This window comes from Panicum virgatum, chromosome 1K (genome assembly GCF_016808335.1).
Source record: "Panicum virgatum strain AP13 chromosome 1K, P.virgatum_v5, whole genome shotgun sequence".
NCBI classification, from domain to species: domain Eukaryota; kingdom Viridiplantae; phylum Streptophyta; class Magnoliopsida; order Poales; family Poaceae; genus Panicum; species Panicum virgatum.
This window is the reverse complement of record NC_053136.1, coordinates 34,151,126-34,172,614: the sequence shown is the minus strand read 5'-3', so window position 1 is coordinate 34,172,614 and position 21,489 is coordinate 34,151,126. Positions and strand designations below refer to the sequence as shown.

The 21,489-nt window shown below is 43.1% G+C and overlaps 2 protein-coding genes across 2 annotated transcripts; both read right to left on the bottom strand.

Moving 5' to 3' along the window:
- Nucleotides 1–1,384: 1,384 nt before the first annotated feature.
- LOC120703855 (dehydrin DHN1-like) lies at nucleotides 1,385–2,410 on the bottom strand. The gene is made up of 2 exons (XM_039988049.1): nucleotides 2,021–2,410; nucleotides 1,385–1,898 (listed from the first exon to the last, which is right to left on the bottom strand). Exons 1-2 carry the CDS (start codon nucleotides 2,282–2,284, stop codon nucleotides 1,656–1,658), a joined length of 507 nt encoding a protein of 168 aa, XP_039843983.1. The 5' UTR covers nucleotides 2,285–2,410; the 3' UTR covers nucleotides 1,385–1,655.
- Nucleotides 2,411–15,373: 12,963 nt separating this feature from the next.
- On the bottom strand, nucleotides 15,374–18,735 carry LOC120703864 (dehydrin DHN1-like). The gene is made up of 3 exons (XM_039988059.1): nucleotides 18,528–18,735; nucleotides 15,733–15,965; nucleotides 15,374–15,614 (listed from the first exon to the last, which is right to left on the bottom strand). The coding sequence occupies exons 1-3, from the start codon at nucleotides 18,550–18,552 to the stop codon at nucleotides 15,375–15,377; spliced, it is 498 nt and encodes a 165-aa protein (XP_039843993.1). The 5' UTR covers nucleotides 18,553–18,735; the 3' UTR covers nucleotide 15,374.
- Between the last annotated feature and the right edge of the window lie 2,754 nt (nucleotides 18,736–21,489).

The window sequence follows — 21,489 nt, the reverse complement described above, 5'->3', positions numbered from 1 at the left end:
AGCCGGTGATCTGAAACACCGACAGTTAGATTGTAGCTCATACTTTCCAGGAGCCGCGGGATCGCGTCCCAGCATCCGGAGCCGCATTTGCCGTCTGCGCTTGGCCATGTTTGGTTAGCACCTTGAATTTTTTTCAAAAAAGACGAATGCATGCATGGAGTACTAAACGCAATTTATTTGCGAAACCTTTTCACGGATGGGTGTAATTTTTCGAGACGAATCTAATGAGCTAAGTTCCACCATGATTGGCTACAGTGATGTTATAGTAACCGTCTCTAATCATCCTCTAATCATGCAGTCAAAGGCCTTATTAGCTACAGCACATGCTACAATACCATAATTGTGAAGATTATTTTGTAATTAGACTTCATTTAATACCTCTAATTAGTGGTCAAAGGAGCTTCACACCCTAACAAACAAGGCCCTTGGATGCAAGGGCTGCCTATGTGGCACAAATCGGGAGGGGCGCTGCACGGATGGCACTTTTGCAGCCGTCCTGCCTAGAATTTTTTTTCCGGACTAAAACGTTTGTAGCGCGCCAGGAGGAGGTTAGATTGTAGCTCGTACTTTCCAACAGGATCTAAAACGTTTATATGGACTATGGAGGCGTGTAGCGCTTGGTGTGTTTTTCACGTAGAGCTTATCAATTCGAAGACTAGATACAGCAACTCTCATAGTTTTAATCTTCACCTGAGATGTTGGCGGTGTAGGCAACTGAGCAAAGTCCTTCCTGTAAACGGAAGTTTCCAGAGATCCAGAGATCACTGGTGCTCCATCTTGAAAAGAAGTCATTTTAAATGTTTTAAATTAAATATTTCAGACTATAAATAAATATTTTTAAATTGAGTTTGAAAATATAAAAGTGATGAAAGTAGACTCATCTTGAAAAGTATTTCCATAAAAATATATATTAATTATATTTTATAATTTTTTGTAGCAAAATGATAGTGGTCAGTTGTTTTTGAAACCGTGTTGATATGCAAAAAGACTTCCTTTGCCAAAGGAAGTATATGTCCAATTGTCTAGAGACAAGTGTGCATAATGAAGAGCAGAGTTAGTCAACCGCTTCAATGTACAGATAGTCATCAAGGAAAAAGCCGCCATACCAAGTGTATAAGACATTCGGCAATGCACATTTCAGTTTCTAGCTCCTAACCTTTCAGAAACGGCACACACCAGAGTACTATAGACATTCAGCAGCGCACATTTCAGATTCTAGCTTGAGTTGTGATTATTAGGGGGTTGGGGGGGGGATTAGACATGAATATTCTGAAACAGTACCTACCTTATGTTCTGAAACACCATTTGTTGAAGTGCCGGGCATTCATTCATAGTATAAAATGGAGGTATCCAAAGGATATGGGGATCACTGTAACACCAATAATGACGTACACAAACCACGTATATTTATTCAGAAAAACACCATTAAAGCAGTTTACACAGTACAGTACTCTATGTATGACGTTCCATACAAACTACACTGCACACACACATGTGAAACGGAGAACCTCTAGGACACAGGTGCAAACCGTCCGCCCCCCGCGAGCGGACGCGTTCAAGGGACACTCCATTCCTGCTGGGTTCATCTTATTATCTCGGAACGCCGTGACAGACAAGCACACGGCTTCTCGCGCGTACCGCGCGGCCGCGCTTAATTAGTGCTGTCCGGGCAGCTTCTCCTTGATCTTGTCCATGATGCCCTTCTTCTCGCCGGTGCCCTCGGTGTAGGCGGCGCCGCCGGTTCCCGTGCCAGTCATGCCGGTGTGTCCCTGCTGCCCGTAGGCACCGCCGGTGGCCGTGGTGTGCTGGTCGTCCTTCTTGTGGCCTCCGGGCAATTTCTCCTTGATCTTCTCCTTAATGCCCTTCTTCCTCCTCCCGCCCATGCCGTCGTCCTCGGACTAGAAATCACAAAAGAAAGGATCGAGTTAAGCAATGTCTACTATGTCGGTCCGATGGATCCGATTAAACTGGGAGCAGGTGCTGAGAAAACAAAAAAGGAAGGATGCAAGTGGTTAGTTACCGAGCTGGAGCTGGAGCTGCCGGAGCGGTGCAGGACGCAGCCGGTCTTGTGCTCCTCCCTCGCAGGCTGGAACTGGCCGCCACCCATGCCGGCGCCGCCGTGCTCCCCCAGCTGGCCCATGCCGCCGGTTCTGGTGGTCCCACCGTACCCCATGCCGCCGGTCCCGGTCCCGGTGCCGTGCCCGACGCCGCCGACCGGGTTGCCGTACTGGTCGACGCGGCCGGTGGTTCCGTGGCCGTGCTGCCCCTGCTGGCCGTACTCCATGTTGCACCGGTCGGTGGTTCCTCTCGACAGGTCTCGCTACCTAGCAAGTGTGGTGTTGTGGATCAGAAGTCTGGTTGTCTTCTGTTCTGCTGATGAAGCTCACTGGTGGTGAAGCAGGTGAAGGCCGACACCGCCATTTATAGGCGACTCTGCGGCGAAAGGATTGGGATCAGGGCGCCACGGTAGGGGGGTACGTGTGCTTGAGTGGGTTGGGAGGCGGAGGGGAGGGAACAGCACGGGTCGTGTGCAGGCCGCGGGCGCGTCGGTGGCGCCACGTCTCGGGCTCTTCTGGAAACATGGGGCGTGACACGTCTCGGTCTGCTTCGAGAAATTTCTGTGACAGCGAACAAATTGAATTTTGACAGGTGAGTTCCACATATTAAATTGATACTTTTCTACAACATCAGTTTTTTTGGAACAAAATTTAAACCCTACAACGACGGTCTTTGGGACGGAGGGAGTATAGCAGAAGCATTTTTTTATTTTTTAGTAAGACACCATAAAGTGTCTCATAATTCATATCAAAACAATAATTAGTAGTATAATTGAAGGACAATTTAACACCAAAGAGTTATCTGGTCGTCTTCTTCATCCGATTGTTCGTCGTCCACCGGAGCTAGAAAAACACACAAAAAACACACTGAAAAGACAGTAACTGAAAGGGACATCTACAAACGTCATTGCCACACAAGGCTTTGAAGACTGCAAAAACCACTCGCTGCTTGCAACGAGATCTAGCAACCGCTGAAAGAACATCGGCTGAGGGAACACCTCAAGCAACACAGGCTTGCAATCTTTCACCACCAAAATAGAGGGTTGAAGAAACCGGATCTTGTCGCCGAACAGATCGCAAGAAGAGGTCGAAATCGCCACACCAAAGAACAGCCAACTGTATCTCCTGACTGACACACCAACTGAAAAGATCTGGAGAGAACCTTCAGATCTGGCAGAACTAACTCTCACTTGGCCATCGTCGGCGCCAGACGGACGTCGTCGAGGTAGAAAAAAACCGGAGAGACCTTATTCCAAAACATCATCATCGCCACCACCTCGTCGATGTCGCTGGAGAACCAAACCCTAAAAAAAAACTAAATAGATGTAAGAAAAAAATAGGTACCCACTGCTCTACCTACCGGCGGCGAGGCCATCGGAGGGGCAGAGGAGGGGGGACCAAGGGGGCAACGGTGGGAGGGCCTGGCGGCGGCTGAAGGGCCTGGCGGTGGCGGCTAACCCTACGGTCCACCCTGTTAGCAGAAGCATTTTTTGTTGTTAAAGTTAGATGATTGCCTTTTTGTATAAGAAAGCGTGATAACTGTTTGATTAAAGATTTAGTAGAGTTATTATTGTCATAAGATGGGCAAAGTAACTGAATGGTCCATACAGATTAGCATTCCAATAGTTCGAGGATAATTTTGCTTAAATAGCCCGATCAGTCACATTTGGTTAAGGTAGCAAGATGCTAAATATTTACAATGGAATGGTGCTCTCTAGTTGGCCATACAGACATGCAGCATTGCTTTGTTTTCAAAATGCTGCGCAAAATTAAACAAGCAGTTCTAATATGGAACAAAAAGAACTTAATATGCATTAGCTAGAGTTTTAGTTCTCATAACTATTAATTCTTACCAAGGTAGTCCAAGTGCTATTGGTGATCCTTGTTCATGGAAATGACAATCTCATAACATTATGTCTGATGTTCTGCACACAAAAAAATGTCATAGCATTTTGTTATGAACCTAATTCATAACTGGATAAACATCCGCCGGGAAGATAGCCGGACGGCGACGACTGATTAGGTTGCGATTGGATCTAGACTGGGGAGAGGAATTGGGGATTGGGACTAGATTGATTTCTCATAATTCTTGCCTGCTTTGAATGACACATCTCCTCTCTTTATATAGAGAGGGTTCCTTGACCTCTAAGTAAGACCTAATCTGATCCCTAAACCTAACCCTAATGGGCCTGCTCATAAGACCTCCAACTGCCCATGACATTACTCCCCTCTTTTTGAGCAGCTCGTCCTCGAGCTGCAACGCATCCTGCTTATGAAGACGACACAACTCCTTAGCAACTAAACACCTAAAAAATAAGCCTTTTACATCTCGGCTTATTTTCTTATTTTTGACTACGACACAAACTAATTTTGGAGGACCCCATCCTGATGCACAGAGAGAGAGAAATCCAAAGAAGCTTCCCCCACAATTAGGTGTTCATGCAGCAACAGATCCCCCCAGGAAGCACTCACATGCAGCAAACACGACAACTCTTGGCTCCCATGGAAACTGCAGACTTGTGGGCTGCACGTGAACTGCTGTGTCATGAATTTTGTGGCAGCCCACCGGCCAAACAGCAGCTTTTGTGGCCCACCACAAGCCCAGCTCCGTGTCTCTCCCCACGGGGAAGGCATGCTATGTCACCCCGTTCATTGCCGCAATCTGCAGCTGAGGAGATGCAGTGGAAACCTGCAAGGCTGAGCGGAAGGGCGGCGGCACGTGGTGACTCGAAGAAGCCCTCCATGGTTGCCAGCGGAGGCGACCACGCAGCGGCCATCGGCGACGGTGGCCTCGTATCGACCAGCCTCGTGCGCTTGCAGGCAGCGGACCGCGGAGACGACCCTGTTGCGGCCGGCGGCGTGGGCGCCATGGGTGGCCGGTTCGTGGCCACAGGCGCCTAGCTGACGGTGCCTTCCGTCTGATGAAGCGGAGGTGTAGTCGCCCCATGCAGACACGAAAGGACGTCTGCGGCTGCACCCTAGACCCAGATGAGCTTTCTCCTGCCTCTAGACATCAAACAGCGACGCCAACAGATTGAAGATGGTTGTCGGTGTCATTCATCATTTTCAGCAGATCTGCAACCTTGCCCGGCAGGACTGCTAGGTCAGCAGCGCTTGGGGCCAGCGGCGCCAGGGTCTCCAGGGTGGAGTTCATCTTGGTCATCATGGTGTTCATGTCTTCAATCGCCTTCTGCAAGGATTCCATGGTGGCCATGGAAAGGGAACCCGAGCAATCTGATACCAGTTGTTATGAACCTAATTCATAACTGGATAAACATCCGCCGGGAAGATAGCCGGACGGCGACGACTGATTAGGTTGGGATTGGATCTAGGCTGGGGAGAGGAATTGGGGATTGGGACTAGATTGATTTCTCATAATTCTTGCCTGCCTTGAATGACACATCTCCTCTCTTTATATAGATAGGGTTCCTTGACCCCTAAGTAAGACCTAATCTGATCCCTAAATCTAACCCTAATGGGTCTGTCCAGCCGGCCCATAAGACCTCCAACTGCCCATGACACATTTATGGCCATATAGCTGTTTATGTGAAATATTATTTCAGAAGCTATTCACTATTCACTATGAGCTTGATTTCTGGAAAAGATAATGTAATAACATTTTGCTAGATGTTCTGGAAAAGAAATGTCATATCATCTAGCTGTTTGTCTGATGCTGGCAAATGCATCGATCAATGTTCTCTTTCTATTTTGTCTGATGTTGTTTGTCTGATGCTGGCAAATGCCATATCAAAATTTTCCCCCTTTCATGTTTGATAATCTTTCATTCGGCATGTCGCTAATGGTTGTATGATTCTGTTGATTAATAGCCAATGCTTCAACAGCTAGGCAAACAAAACCCACAAATCCTGCGGTTGATTCAGGAAAATCAGGCTGAGTTTCTCCGCTTCGTGAATGAAAGTCTTGAGGGTGGTGCTGGTGGATAAGAAAACTGCATAACTTTGTGAATCTTCCTTGTAAGTGTATAGCAATATTTACATTATGCTCTGGTGGTCCAGAAACATACTAGGTCAACTAGCAGTAGTAGCAATGCCACATGCGGTGACAGTTGCTCCGAAGGAACGGGAGGCTATCCAGTGGGTACATCTCTTTATAATTAAACTTATTTGAAGTTCTTTATAAAACATTTTTTATGTCACTTCCAAGTAACTTTGCATTCATAATTTTGAGTATTCGGTTCTTTTGTTCGAATCTAAGTTGAACAAGCTAGATAGATAGTGTAGCTGAGAAAAAATAGAAGTTCTACGTTAGCGCGCACCTTTGTACGCAGTAGTGGCAGGCTATTTTCCAGAATGCACAAATCAAAATCACATGGCAATCTCTGATTTTGGTTTTAGCAACTTTTGAAAATAACATTCAAATTTATATGTGAATTCCAGTAGTTACCGTGCTTTAAAATGAATTAGCTTTGTTTGTATGACATACTTTTGCACTACTACATAACATGGTTTTAGTAACACCAACTTGTGTTACAATAGCACAATAAATGTGTTACTAGGTCTCCTGGTAATACATCTTGTTTGTGTTCCTATATGTGATGTTACTATAGCTTAATCTATTAGAACAGAATACATGTGTTCCTTTATATCCTAAAAAGTGTTACTACACTGGAACACAATTAATAATCTAGTGGAACACTTATCAAGTGTTACAACATTTATCTTTTGTAACACATTTTTTAGCTATAGTAACGCTTCCACAATGTGATAGAGAACATAGTTTGGGAAAAGAAACATATGGTTTGTAACTCATGTTTTACCTATTGTAACACATTCAAAAAAAATTAAAAAGAAAATATTATATATTTCCCATAGTAAATAATGTTGAAATTGTTCTTTTGGAGTAAGCATGATTGATCACACAAACTGTAATTTTCAATACTGAGAAGAAGGTACATAAAAGTATACATACAGGTAGAAAACAAATATTACATTGTCGCGAAGTGTACAAAGTCTATACTATTGGATAGGAAAAGAAATAAAGTGTGAGTATGATGGAATCCTGAAATTCATTGTTTCTTAATCCATTCTCGAATGCCTCCAAACATAAGAATTCAGTCATTAATCATTTCAACCTGCATTCCGAAATATAGCTTTAATATGTATCATTTCAAAGTGTATAGAGAAATTAAGCTAGTTGTAATATTATATTTTGGAAAAAGTCTACATAACCCCCTCACCTTTGGAGGGTTGTCTACTTCACCCCCTCACCTTCAAAACCGGTTATTTAACCCCCTCAACTTTGCAAAACCGGACAAATAACCCCCCAAGTGGTTTTGGACGGTGGTTTTGCTACAGTAACGCGGTTTTATCTTTTTCTTTTATTATTTATTTTCGCTGAATCTTTGAAAAATCATAGTAAATCGTAGAAAAATCAAAAAAATGGAAAATCCAGTTTTGTTGGACTCCACATGATTAGATCTACATAATGAACATATAATATGGTATTCTTTAGTATAAAATTTTTATCATAGATTTAGATCTATGCTTTTTTATAATTAAATGAAATAATTCATATCTGCAGCTTCTATGGTCCAATTATAGTGAAATTTTTACGGTTGGCAAATTATTGTATGCTTGAACTACAGTAAAAATTTCATACTCATTGGATCATGTATAACTTAGTTATAGATAAAGCATAGATTTAACAAGCATAAACTGAAATAAATCTATAACTAAGTTATACGTTATCAAATGAGTATGAAATTTTTACTATAGTTCAAACATACAACAGTTTGCCAACCGTAAAAATTTCACTACAATTGGACCATAGAAGCTGCAGATATGAATTATTTCTTTTAATTATAGAAAAGCATAGATCTAAATCTATGATAAAAATTTTATACTAAAGAATACCATATTATATGTTCATTATGTAGATCTAATCATGTGGAGTCCAACAAAATTGGATTTTCCATTTTTCGATTTTTCTACGATTTACTATGATTTTTCAAAGATTCAGCGAAAATAAATAATAAAAGAAAAAGATAAAACCGCGTTACTGTAGCAAAACCACCGTCCAAAACCACTTGGGGGGGTTATTTGTCCGGTTTTGCAAAGTTGAGGGGGTTAAATAACCGGTTTTGAAGGTGAGGGGGTGAAGTAGACAACCCTCCAAAGGTGAGGGGGTTATGTAGACTTTTTCCTTATATTTTCAGAAAAAAAAGCTATATCACACACAACTCAAAGACCAAGCAATTGATACTCCTTTAGCACGATAGTAAGGTGATTATAGACTTCAGTTGAAAATCTTCTGATCTAACTTTGAAGACAGATGCACTGTTGGTAATTGTATTGTCATAATGTAGCAGGCGTGATAGTTGTTCGGCTATTAGGAGTAACTAGACTAGAATAGCTACCTCTTGCCATTCAAGTAAAGTAATACTTTACATGCTGAAGAAATGACCGGCACAAAAAGTAAACAAAGCCTTAAACGGCTCTAGATTCTGAGCAAAGGCAACGAGAAACCAAAAAAAAAAGTCATCTCAGCAGCAACAAGCCAACAGCAAGATGTTTTTATCTTTTATCCAGAATAATTCTATTGAAGTTGAACCACATCAAAGCAAAGCAAAATAACATGCAAGGAGAGCTATCTGACACTAATGGATGATCCACAATCCTCCGTCTAATATTCTTTTGCTTAAGCAGAAAAAACACACTGGTTGAGGGAAACATCGTCATCCATCACATATGTATACACCAGTATATCCTAGCTAGTCGGCTGAGAAACAAAGTCACGGGATAGCTAATGAGTTAAATAAGAAAAAGAGTTCACTGCTTCAGATTTAATTTCCTAGGCATGCTGCATCGAAATCCATGATTAACTTTGAAACAAGGGTGACAAGTCCTTTGAGAAATTAAATCTCACTAGATCCGATAGATAAAAAATATCTCGCCAAAATAGTATTAAAGAAACTAGATGGATTCATCGAACAACCATTCACACCACCTGATAATATATCTTCACAAAAAAATAAGTTACTATACTAGTAAGGTTGTGTAACAGTATGTCAGTATATATGATAATTTGGAGGCGAATGCGTTCTCGTGAGCATGCTACAGATCCGGAAGAAGCATTGTAAAATTAATAAGATCTTAATAATCTAAACTAAACTATATGTGGATACCTCAGATGTTCTTGCGGCCTTGCCCTATGAACCGCAATTTCCTGGTACTGTGAAGATGCCTCCATTCCACACGACGGCACAAAGCAGAGTGCAGCTACCGGCACAATGGGAGAACGAGCGCGGCGTGGGCTGGAAGAGCCGCGGAGGAGCGCAGCGGAGGCAGGGAGGGCCACCTCGATCTGGCGGCTGGCGGCCAGGAACCAGCAGACCATCCTCCTCCTGTCCTTCATCAGCATCCCAGCGCACCCTCGCGTCACCTCCTCGGTGTCCGACGACGCAAACGACGAGGGGCCATCTCGATCTGCGGCCATGCTTGGGTGCAACAGCGCGGGCCGAATTCATGGATGACGGTTGTCGCGGAGTCGTGCGGCGGCGGAGACGCACCACATTTGAAGAGCCCTGGCCCCTGGCTGGATCGGATGCGCCATCTGAGGAAGAGGGCCGGAGGGGAGTGCTCGAGGATCGGTAGGTGAGTTGGCAGCGGATTGGATCGTCTCGGCGCGGTTGACGAGCAGTGCAGAGATATGATAGAAAAAATATATTCAATGATGAGGGCGGAGTGGATCGAGAGGGACGACGGTTGCTAAAATTTTGATTAAGAGGATGCGTATTATTTTGATCAGCTTTTACTTAGCTTATAAAATTGTTTTAGTTGCCACCACAGTATTATTGTTATGGTATTGCTTGATTAAAAAATGATATGTGCTGACAATAACGAGATGTGTCTGTGTTAACCCTATTAAATGGAAGAAAAATTTCAGGATTGATCGATAATCAGGACAGCTCTGATCATAACTATTACTATCAAATTTGAATAAAATATTTCAAGTATAAGTACGAAGGGGAATGGTCCCACCAACAACAAAACTAGTGTAAACATTCTACGATTGCCTAGATATGGTTCAACTCGTACTTCTAGCAAGTTTTATTTTGGCAATTAGTATACTAATCTCACTCATCAATTACTTTTCTGAAGAAACAAAACTAAAACCACACTTAGGACTAGGTAAGTATTTCTTTTACTAATCGTACCCTCAACATTAATTTGGTGATCTTTTCTAACTTGGTAAACTTTTCAAATTTGGACTAATAATCTCTAATATATTGGTGATATATTTAACTGTCATGGCTTACCAAAAAATCAATAAGTGCTATCAATTTTTACTCTCTTGCTTACTAAGTTGATACTCTCATCTATGTTGGATCATTTGTGCCAGTGAAGATCGGAGCCTAGCACATATAGGTTATCTGTGCCAGATAAATCCTCATGTGTTATTCAGGAGCATAGATACATTTAGAGACTACCCATGCTGACTCTTGTTAAAAGCCCGCATTGATTTTATCATGTTTCGAAAACTATAACTAGTCCGTGGGGCTCAAATGGAGTTGAGACAGTTCATTTGAAAATTATCGATTTGAACAATATCTACAACTTATTGTAAAGTTTTTTATTTGACATGGTTTGGACATAATTTGAGCAAAATTTAAGACAATAAGAGTCAAATAGAATAAAATTCCATAGTTCTACACTAATGAATTGTAGGTAGGATGGCAAGGATACATGATGTGAGGGTAGAGGTTGCTGGTTCAAATCACAGAAATGGCATGTGTCAATTTTTTTTCTTTTTCCAGTTTTTAGCCTGACTGAGCAGTTGGCACAGATTCATCTAAAAGAGTTGGTGACACTGATCAAGGTTCCATCAATAGTTAGTTTTCATTATTAATAAAAAAATTACTACTAGTCGTTGGTATTAAATGTATGTTTCATGTGACATTAGCTACGAAGTGGCATGCAATGTATGTTTACTTGTAACAATTTAGCTATATCATTATTTTGTGTTACTACTAGATATGTACACGCCTTTCAGTTTTGTGTTACAACATACTACCATTTTGTAACACTTTAGTTGTAACATTAATTTTGTGTTACTACAATCTTCATCTGTAACACAACTTTACAAGCCAAGCACTATGTGTGACAACCTCAGCTTGTAACACTTAGTTTAGTGTTCCTATGAAACTTCTCTGTAACATATTGATGAATGTGTTGCAAGAGTGTGTTACAATATCTATGGTTTGTAGTAGTGTTGGATCAGTCTAGAGTGGGGATATTGTGGTAAAAAGATGACCCTAAGAAACTAACAAGAACATGCTTTAATAATTAATAAGTGCATAAGCTAGAATTAAACAGAGTACATGAAATCACAAGCAAAAGTCAGGCACTAGGGCTACAAATTTTACGCAAGACTCTACTTCACATAAGAACACAAAGTTCCAAAGCTTGAACCTAAACAAGCTAGGATTCACAAGATGCATTACAACTCTCTTTTACAAAACTATTTTCTAGAGTTCAAGCTGGGCACAAATAGATGTAACTCCTTTAAGAGAACTTGTAGATCCTTATTTAAGAAACCCAATAATATTTATTTGACAAATTTCTGATTTTCCTACCATTTTCTAGGAATTTTCAAAGTTTACTGAAACAGGGTTTGAAAGGGTATGAAAACTTTGCAGAAAGTACCCTGGAAAGAACTCAATCAACGCAATTAGGTCCTTATGGCCATGGCCGGCCGTGGGTGGCTCTGTCCGGCCATGTTCCGGCGAGCCTAGGCCTTGAGAGCAAGGGGAAGGTTGGGGGGAAATGGAGAGGGGGCCATGGCGCACCGGTTCCGAGGTTCAATTTGGGTGGGAATCGACCGGAGGGAGGTCCCCCACGGCGGGCAGGAGCGGCGGCGGGCGGATGTCCGATGGTGAGCAGGTTCTGGCGAAGAAGATGTGGGGAGGAAGAGAAGGAGTAGCCAGGACATAGCAGCACGACAAGGAGTAGCTGTTGGCGGGTTCGGTGGAGGCGAAGTGGCGGCAGAGCGGCGGTTCCGCGAGGGGCAGAGGCGGCGGTGGTTGGATGGGGGCGAGTGGCGGTGGATGCCGGCGAAGGAAGGGAGGGTCGGCTACTTATAGGCGCAAGGAGAGGGGATAAGCGAAGGGAAAGCACGAGGGATAAGCTCCGCCGAGCTGTGGGCAAGAGGCGGCGGCGGAGCAGCTTCCCCATGGCGACTGGCGAGGTGGTGCGAACAGGGGAGTTGGGGCTATCGTGGTGCGGGGAATGGAGGCCAGGCAGAGGCGGTTCGGTCGGTGGCGATGCCCTACACCCGACGCGTGGGGCGGCGCGGAGGTAGCTGGCGCGCAGGAAGACCGGCGGCGGTCAAAACGGCGGCGAGGGGCGGCGCCCCTGTTTCAGCAGAGGAAGGAAGAAGAAAGGGGAGAGACAGGGGTGGTTTTGGAAATTTACAAAAGTTTAGGGGGATAACTATAATGTAATTTTTTCCCCACTAATCTAGGGCTCAAAAGAAAACGTGTTTAACATGAAAGTTGTGTAACTTTGCAAGATATACAACTTTCATATTGGGCAAAAACTTACTAAGTTAAAGGATTTGAAACTATTTTTAAATTCGTCAATTCTTTTAAATGCAAAAGAACACAATTTAAGTTTTTAAAATTTCATGAGTAGCTCTAAGCATAAAATATATCTTTTTATGATGGTAAAAGTGAAAAATAAAATATGCACTTTAACCCCCTCACAAAATTTAAAATTTTGCCTTATGCAAAACTATTTTGTGAAAAGGACCCTGCACTTTTTCAAAATTACAAAAATACCCTTGCTATGGCAATCATGTTTTAAATTTTTTAAAAAAAATATATAAACACAAAATCTATATTTTAATTGGGTGCTTCTAGCCCATAAAACTTGGATTGTCACAGATATGGATGGTGCATGCAAATATGTGTAGTTGTATAGAAACTGATACCCTACCAATTCTTTATATATAGCAATGGTCAGGACTGTACGGATTACATAAACGTTTTATATAATCTGCTCCTTTGATTACTCGATGTTATTAGATGATAATAGACACAAAATTCTGATCTTATGAATTTTAGCCACTGGTGGGCAGCTGAGCTTCCATTTTGTTGTCTGATTTAATTATGTTTTGAACTAGCAAGCACTGAAACATGAATACATTCAGGTTGATGAGATGGCTCAGATATTCAGGTTTTGGGACGCTTTACTCTGTACCATATAGCTATCTTACATAACAGATCTAGCACTGAATCCCATTTTGTTTTGCTGAAGTGCACTAGGATTGAAAGCTCCATATAATTCTAGGTGACCATAAATCTATAATGGCATATAGTCTGTATTGGTGCACTATTCTCCTTATCTCTTTTGCAGAACTATTTATTTATGTGTTCATGTGTTTATGCATACAAGATATGGGAATAAAATAACATCTGGTTGTATTCGGAGGGTTGTAGCCATAACCTATCTATTGCTTTGTATTTGTACTCCAGGTCAGTGAGTTGTCGCAGAAGACTGGAAGACACACATAAGGCACTAGAGACTTCTAGCTTGAGAACACAGGGTTGGTTGTGCATTTTTCTTCAAGTTGTCCATCTTACTGTATTTTGAAGTTGAATTCTAATCTTTAGAAATCCATCTAATCCTTCTCCATGTTCTATCTTTCAGGCTTATGGATCAAACTATCAGTGATTCTCAATAACTAGTATTCACCAACATAGCACTGTCATATGTAATGTTCAAAAGAGCACTCTCATATGTGAACACAATAAATTTTTTCTATGTTGAAGACAGCACTTGACCATCAGTTGGAAAAGCCATATTTGATATTATTGAACTGATTATCTTTTGCTGCAATTGTCCACTTGATTCATAAGCCATATTGAATTATGGATTTGGTATTCTTTAGAATAGTACTACAATGCGTCTATTAGCTATATAAGGATCACTGTAGTATATTAGAGGAGACACTGTGTATGAGAACAGATGTATGCATATATGTATGTGTGATCAGAGGAGGTACTATGGTGTGTATATGACCTATTTTTTATCAATTTTCGCCCCTATTTCTTTTATATTTTTAATTCATCATACGAGACGCTAATTGCCAACCCGCGTCTCCAATGACCCAACATTGGAGACGTGGAAAGCAATGAGGTGTGTCACTATTAACCCTAATAGGAGATGCGGATAATTAAGAAATGCGTCTCCGATAAGGGGTCATTGGCGACGTGAAAAATTCGTGTCACCATTGTGATTCATATCGGTGATGAAAAATTTTGACTCTAATTTTTTCGTCTCCGATGAGAGTTTTTCCGTGTCTCCAATGAGAGGTTTTGGTGTAGACGCGTAGTGATATGTTGGCATCTAAAATTGGCAAATACCAAGGTTTGTTTAGTCCAATTCTAGTTAGGGTTTGTACTTTAGTCCTTTTGTAATCTGATTTAGAAGGGGTACGACCTCCTCGACCCATAAAAGCTACGACCAATCAAGAGTTTTTAACCACAGTCCTTTCAATACCAATCTATTTACTCCTTTTCCAAACTCATAGTTTTTCCAATTTTTTTGCTCTTCTTGCGTCTCCACGTCCTCTAGGTGGCCTGCCAATTCTAGAACAACCTTAGACAATCGAACACCAGCGAGCTTAAGACGGTGATCGGTGAGACTAGTTGGACGTAGAAACACGCGAAGACCTAAAACCTCAAGTTCGAAAGAGACTCCGTCGGTGGTCGCACCAACCAGTCAGATCGGTTGGATGCAGAAATACACGAAGACCTAGAACCTCAAATTCGGGAGGACTCCAACTAGTTGGACGCAGAAACACGCAAAGACCTAAAACCTCAAGTTCGAAAGAGACTCCGTCGATGGTCACCCCAACTAGTCAGATCGGTTGGATGCAGAAATACGCGAAAACCTAAAACCTCAAGTTCGGGAGGACTCCGCCAGAACTCGAAGATCGCTGGTGTTCGATCGTTACGATCCGTGCTTTTCTTGCGCTGGTGCGTTACACCAAATTTGCGTCAACAATATCAAGAATATGGGGATCACTGTACCACCAATAATGTACACAAACCACGTATATTTATTCAGAGAAACACAAAGCAGTTTACACAGTATAGCTCTCTCTCTTATGTATATGACGTTACATACAAATTAAATCACACTACACACACAGGTGCAAACCGCGTCCGCCCCACGCGAGCGGACGCGTTCATCAAAGGACACTTCAACTGCATCTGATGGGGTTCATCTTATTACTCGGAACGCCATGACACAGATAAGCACACGGCTTCTCGCGTGTACTGCGCAGCCGCGTTTAGTGCTGTCCGTGCAGCTTCTCCTTGATCTTGTCCATGATGCCCTTCTTCTCGCCAGTGCCCTCGGTGTAGGCGGCGCCGCCGGTTCCCGTGTCGGTCATGCCGGTGTGTCCCTGCTGCCCGTAGGCACCGTCGGTGGCCGTGGTGTGCTGGTCGTCCTTCTTGTGTCCTCCGGGCAATTTCTCCTTGATCTTCTCCTTAATGCCCTTCTTCCTCCCGCCCATGCCATCGTCCTCGGACTACAAATCACGAAAGAAAGGATCAATCAAGTTAAGCAATGCCTATGTCGGTCCGATGGATACGATTAATTAAGCTGGAAGCCTGAGAAAACAAAAGGAGGGATGCAAGTATGGTTACCGAGCTGGAGCTGGAGCTGCCGGAGTGGTGCAGGACGCCGCCGGTCTTGTGCTCCTCCCTCGTAGGCTGGAACTGGCCGCCACCCATGCCGGCCCCGCCGTGCTCCCCCAGCTGGCCCATGCCACCGGTTCCGGTGGTACCACCATACCCCATGCCCCCAGTCCCGGTGCCGTGCCCGACGCCGCCGACCGGGTTGCCGTACTGGTCGACGCGGCCGGTGGTTCCGTGGCCGTTGTAACACCCGAGTGTTAAAAACTGGGCTTAACTGATTAATTAGTGACCTGAGTTAAACCGTCGCAAATCAAGTCGAAACTCTGCTCAAACTCAGTTTCATTTCCTGGAGTCTGGGGAAACCAGAACCTCCGAAATTTGGACCCGGAACTTCCGGAAATATCCGGATACTCCGGGTATTAAACCAGAAACTCCGGATTAACCCGGATACTCCGGGTATTCTTCCGGATACTCCGGACCTGAAGCTCCATATCACGTGTTTTTAGCCTTCTAACTATTTTCATATGTTAAAACACCATTCACTTCAGCTCTCTCTCTCCCTCACGAGCCCTCCTTCAGCTCTCTCTCTCCCTCACTAGTCCTCCTTTCTCCCTAAGCTCTAGACCCCAAGATCTTCCATTTCAAGTTGATTCCAAGGCAAAGGGAACCTCTATCGGCGTGGAGAATCATCCGTTCCATTCATTCCTCCTTGGGGTGGCTTCATTTCAACTTGAGAAGGTACCCAAGCTAGGGCTAAATGGAATGATCGTTCTAGGATGTTTTAAGTGATTACGTTTGGGTCAATCATCTTCTTATGAATCACTCTACTAGGGTCTAGGAGGGTTTCGATTTTTGTGGGTTGGTTTTGCCTCAATCAAAACTTCAATTTTGGGGGCAAAAGCAGTGTGAAATCCGGAAACTCCGGGTTTAAGTCCGGATACTCCGGAAATTCCACACCCGGAAACTCCGGGTATTAATCCGGATATTCCGGGTTTTGCAGGATTTTGGACGTCGGGTTGTCTCGGGTAGTGGTGTGTAGCTACGGGTTAGGATTATTTCAAAGTTACAATCATACTGCATGCATTCTTATATCATTATGCATACGTATAGCAGCCGCGGCAGAGGAGGTCGTATACGAGGTGGTTGCGGAGCCACAGGAGCCCCAGGGGCAAGACCCGCAGCAGGAGGTTCGCGAGGAGTCGGCCCAAGGCCCAACTCACCCCAGTGTTGAGCAGCAGACGCAAGGCAAGCCCCGGTGCACATCCTTTTATTTCAAACTATGACACCTATATTATGTTGCTATTACTTGTGCATTAGGTTTAGGAATTATTTGGAACCCTAGTTGCATGATCCCTAGGTTTCCTCGAGTTGTACTAGTATGTAGAAGCTGATAGAAATGCTATGCTTAATAGAACTCGGTAGAAGTCGAGTGATTTCGGGTCACTCGCGAGATATAGGGCATTTAGTTAAGTTAAATATATGGAATGTTGAATTAGGTAAGAAAGGAAAAAAATTTGGAGACTGGGCGGGGAGAGGTTAGCCCCGTCTGTGTCGGTTAAGGACCGTTCGTTGTCTGGCCCTGTGATTGAGTTTGAACAGTACTAACCGCATACCGGGAGTAGGAGGTAGTCGAAACCGATAAGCCGAGTACTGCTTTGCTTCGAAAATACAGGAACCCGCACCCAACTCCTGGGGCGAGTCGAGTAGTCGCGGAGAATTGGGATGCATATGTTTATTTTTGGTGGTCTCACATTGAGCTCGGCTGACCATATGCCGTTGGGCTGGTTCCTGTAGTTCGAGGCGGGGAGGGGAAAGGTTGGTGCATGGGATCCGACGGGGCTTTTGCGTGCCGTGTTGATTAGGTCCACCTTGCAAGGTTAAATCGGATCGATTCGCCGTCAGTCGCTCTCGGATATGAGCACCTTGATCGCAGCACCGCATCGTAGTAAAGCTATATGGAATTTTAAGTGATGTTTGGAAATGACTATCATAAATTATTATCCCTTATTTGTCATGATTTGCTTAGCAGGTGCAAATACTAGTTAATGATTGTTGTATATTAAATTTGGAGCTAAAAGTGGAAAAATAAGGACTTATTTTAGAAGTTTTTTCTGAAAATAACCACCAGCCAAAAGCCTTGCATGTCTAGTTAGGTGGGCTAAGTTATACCCACTGGTCGGGTAAACCTTGCTGAGTATTAGAATACTCAGGGTTTGTTGCCACATCTATTATTACAGGACACCCGGACGTCGACTTCTGCCCCTGTTGTGTCAAGTTCATCCGCCGAGATGCAGAGGGGTGGCAGGTCGAGGAGCGGGACCCTTAGGTTAGGACGCTGTCGAGTTGTACACTTGTGGGCTGAGTGTTCAGTCTTTCTGTTTTGCGTAGACCGGTCTGACCGGTGGAGTTGGCAGCGGGGTGCCGACCGGTTCAACCGGTTGGGTGAACTGGTCCGACCGGTCGGGGTTGATCAGAACTGACGTAAGCTAGAGTAGTTGTAGAATCATTGTATTTTGACTTCAGTCATGACTATGTAAGTGTTAATCTTGTAAATTATTTATATATTTGAACTCGGTTTGTAAAACTAAATGTTTCATGTCGTGATCACTTGTATTTTCAAGTAATGAGTCGTGCTTGTACCATCTGCACCCACCTTCACGTGGGACTACCGGTGTTGTTTCGATCGGGCCATGGGTTGAGAAAGTATCGCCAAATTAAGCCGTTAAGCTAATGGGCCCGATGTGTTCAAATGACGGCCATTACACTTAATTAGAATTTTAATTTGGCAGTTCTGTCACAGCCGTGCTGCCCCTGCTGGCCGTGCTCCATGCTCCACCGGTCGGTGGTTCCTCTCGACAGGTACCTAGCTAGTGTGGTGTTGTGGATCAGATGTCTGGTTGTCTTTTGTTCTGCTGATGAAGCTCACTGGTGGTGAACCAGGTGAAGGCCGACGCCGCCATTTATAGGCGACTCTGCGGCGAAAGGATTGGGATCAGGGCGCCACGGTAGGGGGGTACGTGTGCTTGCATGAGTGGGTTGGGAGGCGGAGGTGAGGGAATAGCACGGGTCGTGTGCAGGCCGCGGGCGCATCGGTGGCGCCACGTCTCGGGCTCTTCTGGAAACATGGGGCGTCACGCGTCCTCCCAAGTATAACAGAAGCACCCGCGTCGGTGGCGCCACGTCTCGAGCTCTTCTGGAAACATGGGGCGTCACGCGTCCTCCCAAGTATAACAGAAGCATTTTTGGTCGTTAAAGAGTTTGATGATTGCCTTTTTGTTTCAGAAAGTGTGATAACTGTTTGATTAAAGATTTAATAGAGTTATCATTGTCATAAGATGGGCAAAGTAACTGAATGGTCCATACATATTAGCATTCCAATAGTTCAAGGATAATTTTGCTGAAATAGCCCGATCAGTTACATTTGGTTAAGGTAGCAAGATGCTAAATATTTACAATGGAATTGTGCTCTCTAGTTGGCCATACAGACATGCAGCATTGCTTTGTTTTCAAAATGCTGCGCAAAATTAAACAAACAGTTCTAATATGGAACAAAAAGAACTTAATATGCATTAGCTAGAGGTTTAGTTCTCATAACTATTAATTCTTACCAAGACAGTCCAAGTGCTATTGGTGATCCTTGATCATGGAAATGACAATGTCATAACATTATGTCAGATGTTCTGCAAAAAAAACGTCATAGCATTTATGGCCATATAGCTGTTTATGTGAAATATTATTTCGAAGCTATTCACTATGAGCTTGATTTTCTGGAAAAGATAATGTAATAACATTTTGCTAGATGTACTGGAAAAGATAATGTAATAACATTTTGCTAGATGTACTGGAAAAGAAATGCCATACATCTAGCTGTTTGTCTAATCCTGGCAAATGCATAGATCAATGTTCCCTTTCTATTTTGTCTGATGTTGTTTGTCTGATGCTGGCAAATGCCATATCAATTTTTTTCCCCTTTCATGTTTGATAATCTTTTGTTGACACTATTTTCTGACACGTGTCAAGATGGACATTGCAGAAGAGGGAGGTTGCCGCTTTGGAGGGCGCCGGCGCACATGACGTGGAAGTTGGCCGATAATGCCGCTGCCGATGGGCTGGAGAAGATTCCGGATTTGATTCTGCGGGATCAGCTTGGATTCAGTTTTTGTTTTTAGGAAATCTTTTTCTTTCTTGTCGAGATATATATTTGCCGTGATCGGTTAGGACTTGTTATCTTAGGAGTATAAATAGCAGTTGTACGGGACCTCAAAAGGTTGATACACATCCAATAAACAAAACTTTACATTTTTCTTCCAATTTACTTTCTAGTCGGCGACTTAACTTTTTTCTTTTCTGCGAGTTCTTTCAAGCTGATCAATGACGTCTCACATTCGAGCGACTTGATTTGCTGGTAAGTATTTGTTTTACCGAGTAAATCCGAGCTTTATATTCCGGGTGTATCGTTGTCTCTTCGTTCAGATCTATTCAAATATTTATCGAATACAATTTAGGCTTTGATTCTTGACGCATCGTTGTTTTCTCGTCTAGATTTATTCACAATTTGCTAATATCTGCTAGATTTATAGGTTTTTCTGTAGTTTTAGCCTTTATCAGATCTATCCGTCTTGAAACACATGTAATCGGTTGCGAACTTTCGTGACATCGCCATAATATTATAAAGCCGATTTAGATCTGTTTCAAGTGTTGTCGAGTAGCTTTATTTAAGTTGCACATTCATAGCTTTTATACTGTTACGTGCGTGTGATTGGCTGCCCGAGCTGATTTGTTGTTTTATGTATCGGCTAGATCTACTGATACGCCTGCCTATCTTATATTTGTATCAATAGCTTCAATTATCTCTTGTCATTTTCTGCATCGGCAAGGCTTGCTGATATGCTATGTGAGAGATATTCGAAAAACCAGCCGATACGCTCTCAGATCTGACGTTTTGCCGATTGCTTGTCAATTTATAGGTCAAATTGACTGGCACGCTTGGTATCGAAAGAATTTGCAGTCTGGGTTTGGCGAACGGTGCTCTCAGGCTTGGTGTGTAGAATTTGCGTCAACATCTTTCATTCGGCATGTGGCTAATGGTTGTATGATTCTGTTGATTAATAGCCAATGCTTCAACAGCTAGGCAAACAAAACCCACAAATCCTGCGGTTGATTCAGGAAAATCAGGCTGAGTTTCTCCGCTTCCTGAATGAAACTCTTGAGGGTGGTGCTAGAGGGTAAGAAAACTGCATAACTTTGTGAATCTTCCTTGTAAGTGTACAGCCATATTTACATTATGCTCTGGTTGTCCAGAAACATACTAGGTCAACTAGCGGCAGAAATGCCACATGCAGTGACAGTTGCTCCAGAGGAACGGGAGGCTATCCAGCGGGTACATCTCTTTATAATTCAACTTATTTGGAGTTCTTTATAAAACATTTTTCTATGTCACTTCAAGTAACTTTGCATTCATAATTTTGAGTATTCTGTTCTTTTGTTCGAATCTAAGTTGAACAAGCTAGGTAGATAGTGTAGCTGAGGTAAAATAGGAGTTCTACGTTAGCACGCACCTTTGTACGCACTAGTGGCAGGCTATTTTCCATAATGCACAAATCAAAATCTCATGGCAATCTCTAATTTTGGTTTTGGCAACTTTTGAGAAAAACATTCAAATTTACATGCGAATTCTAGTAATTACCGTGCTTTAAAATGAGTTAACTTTGTTCGTATGACATATATACTTTTGGATCGGTCAAGAGCGGGGATATGGATGGTGCA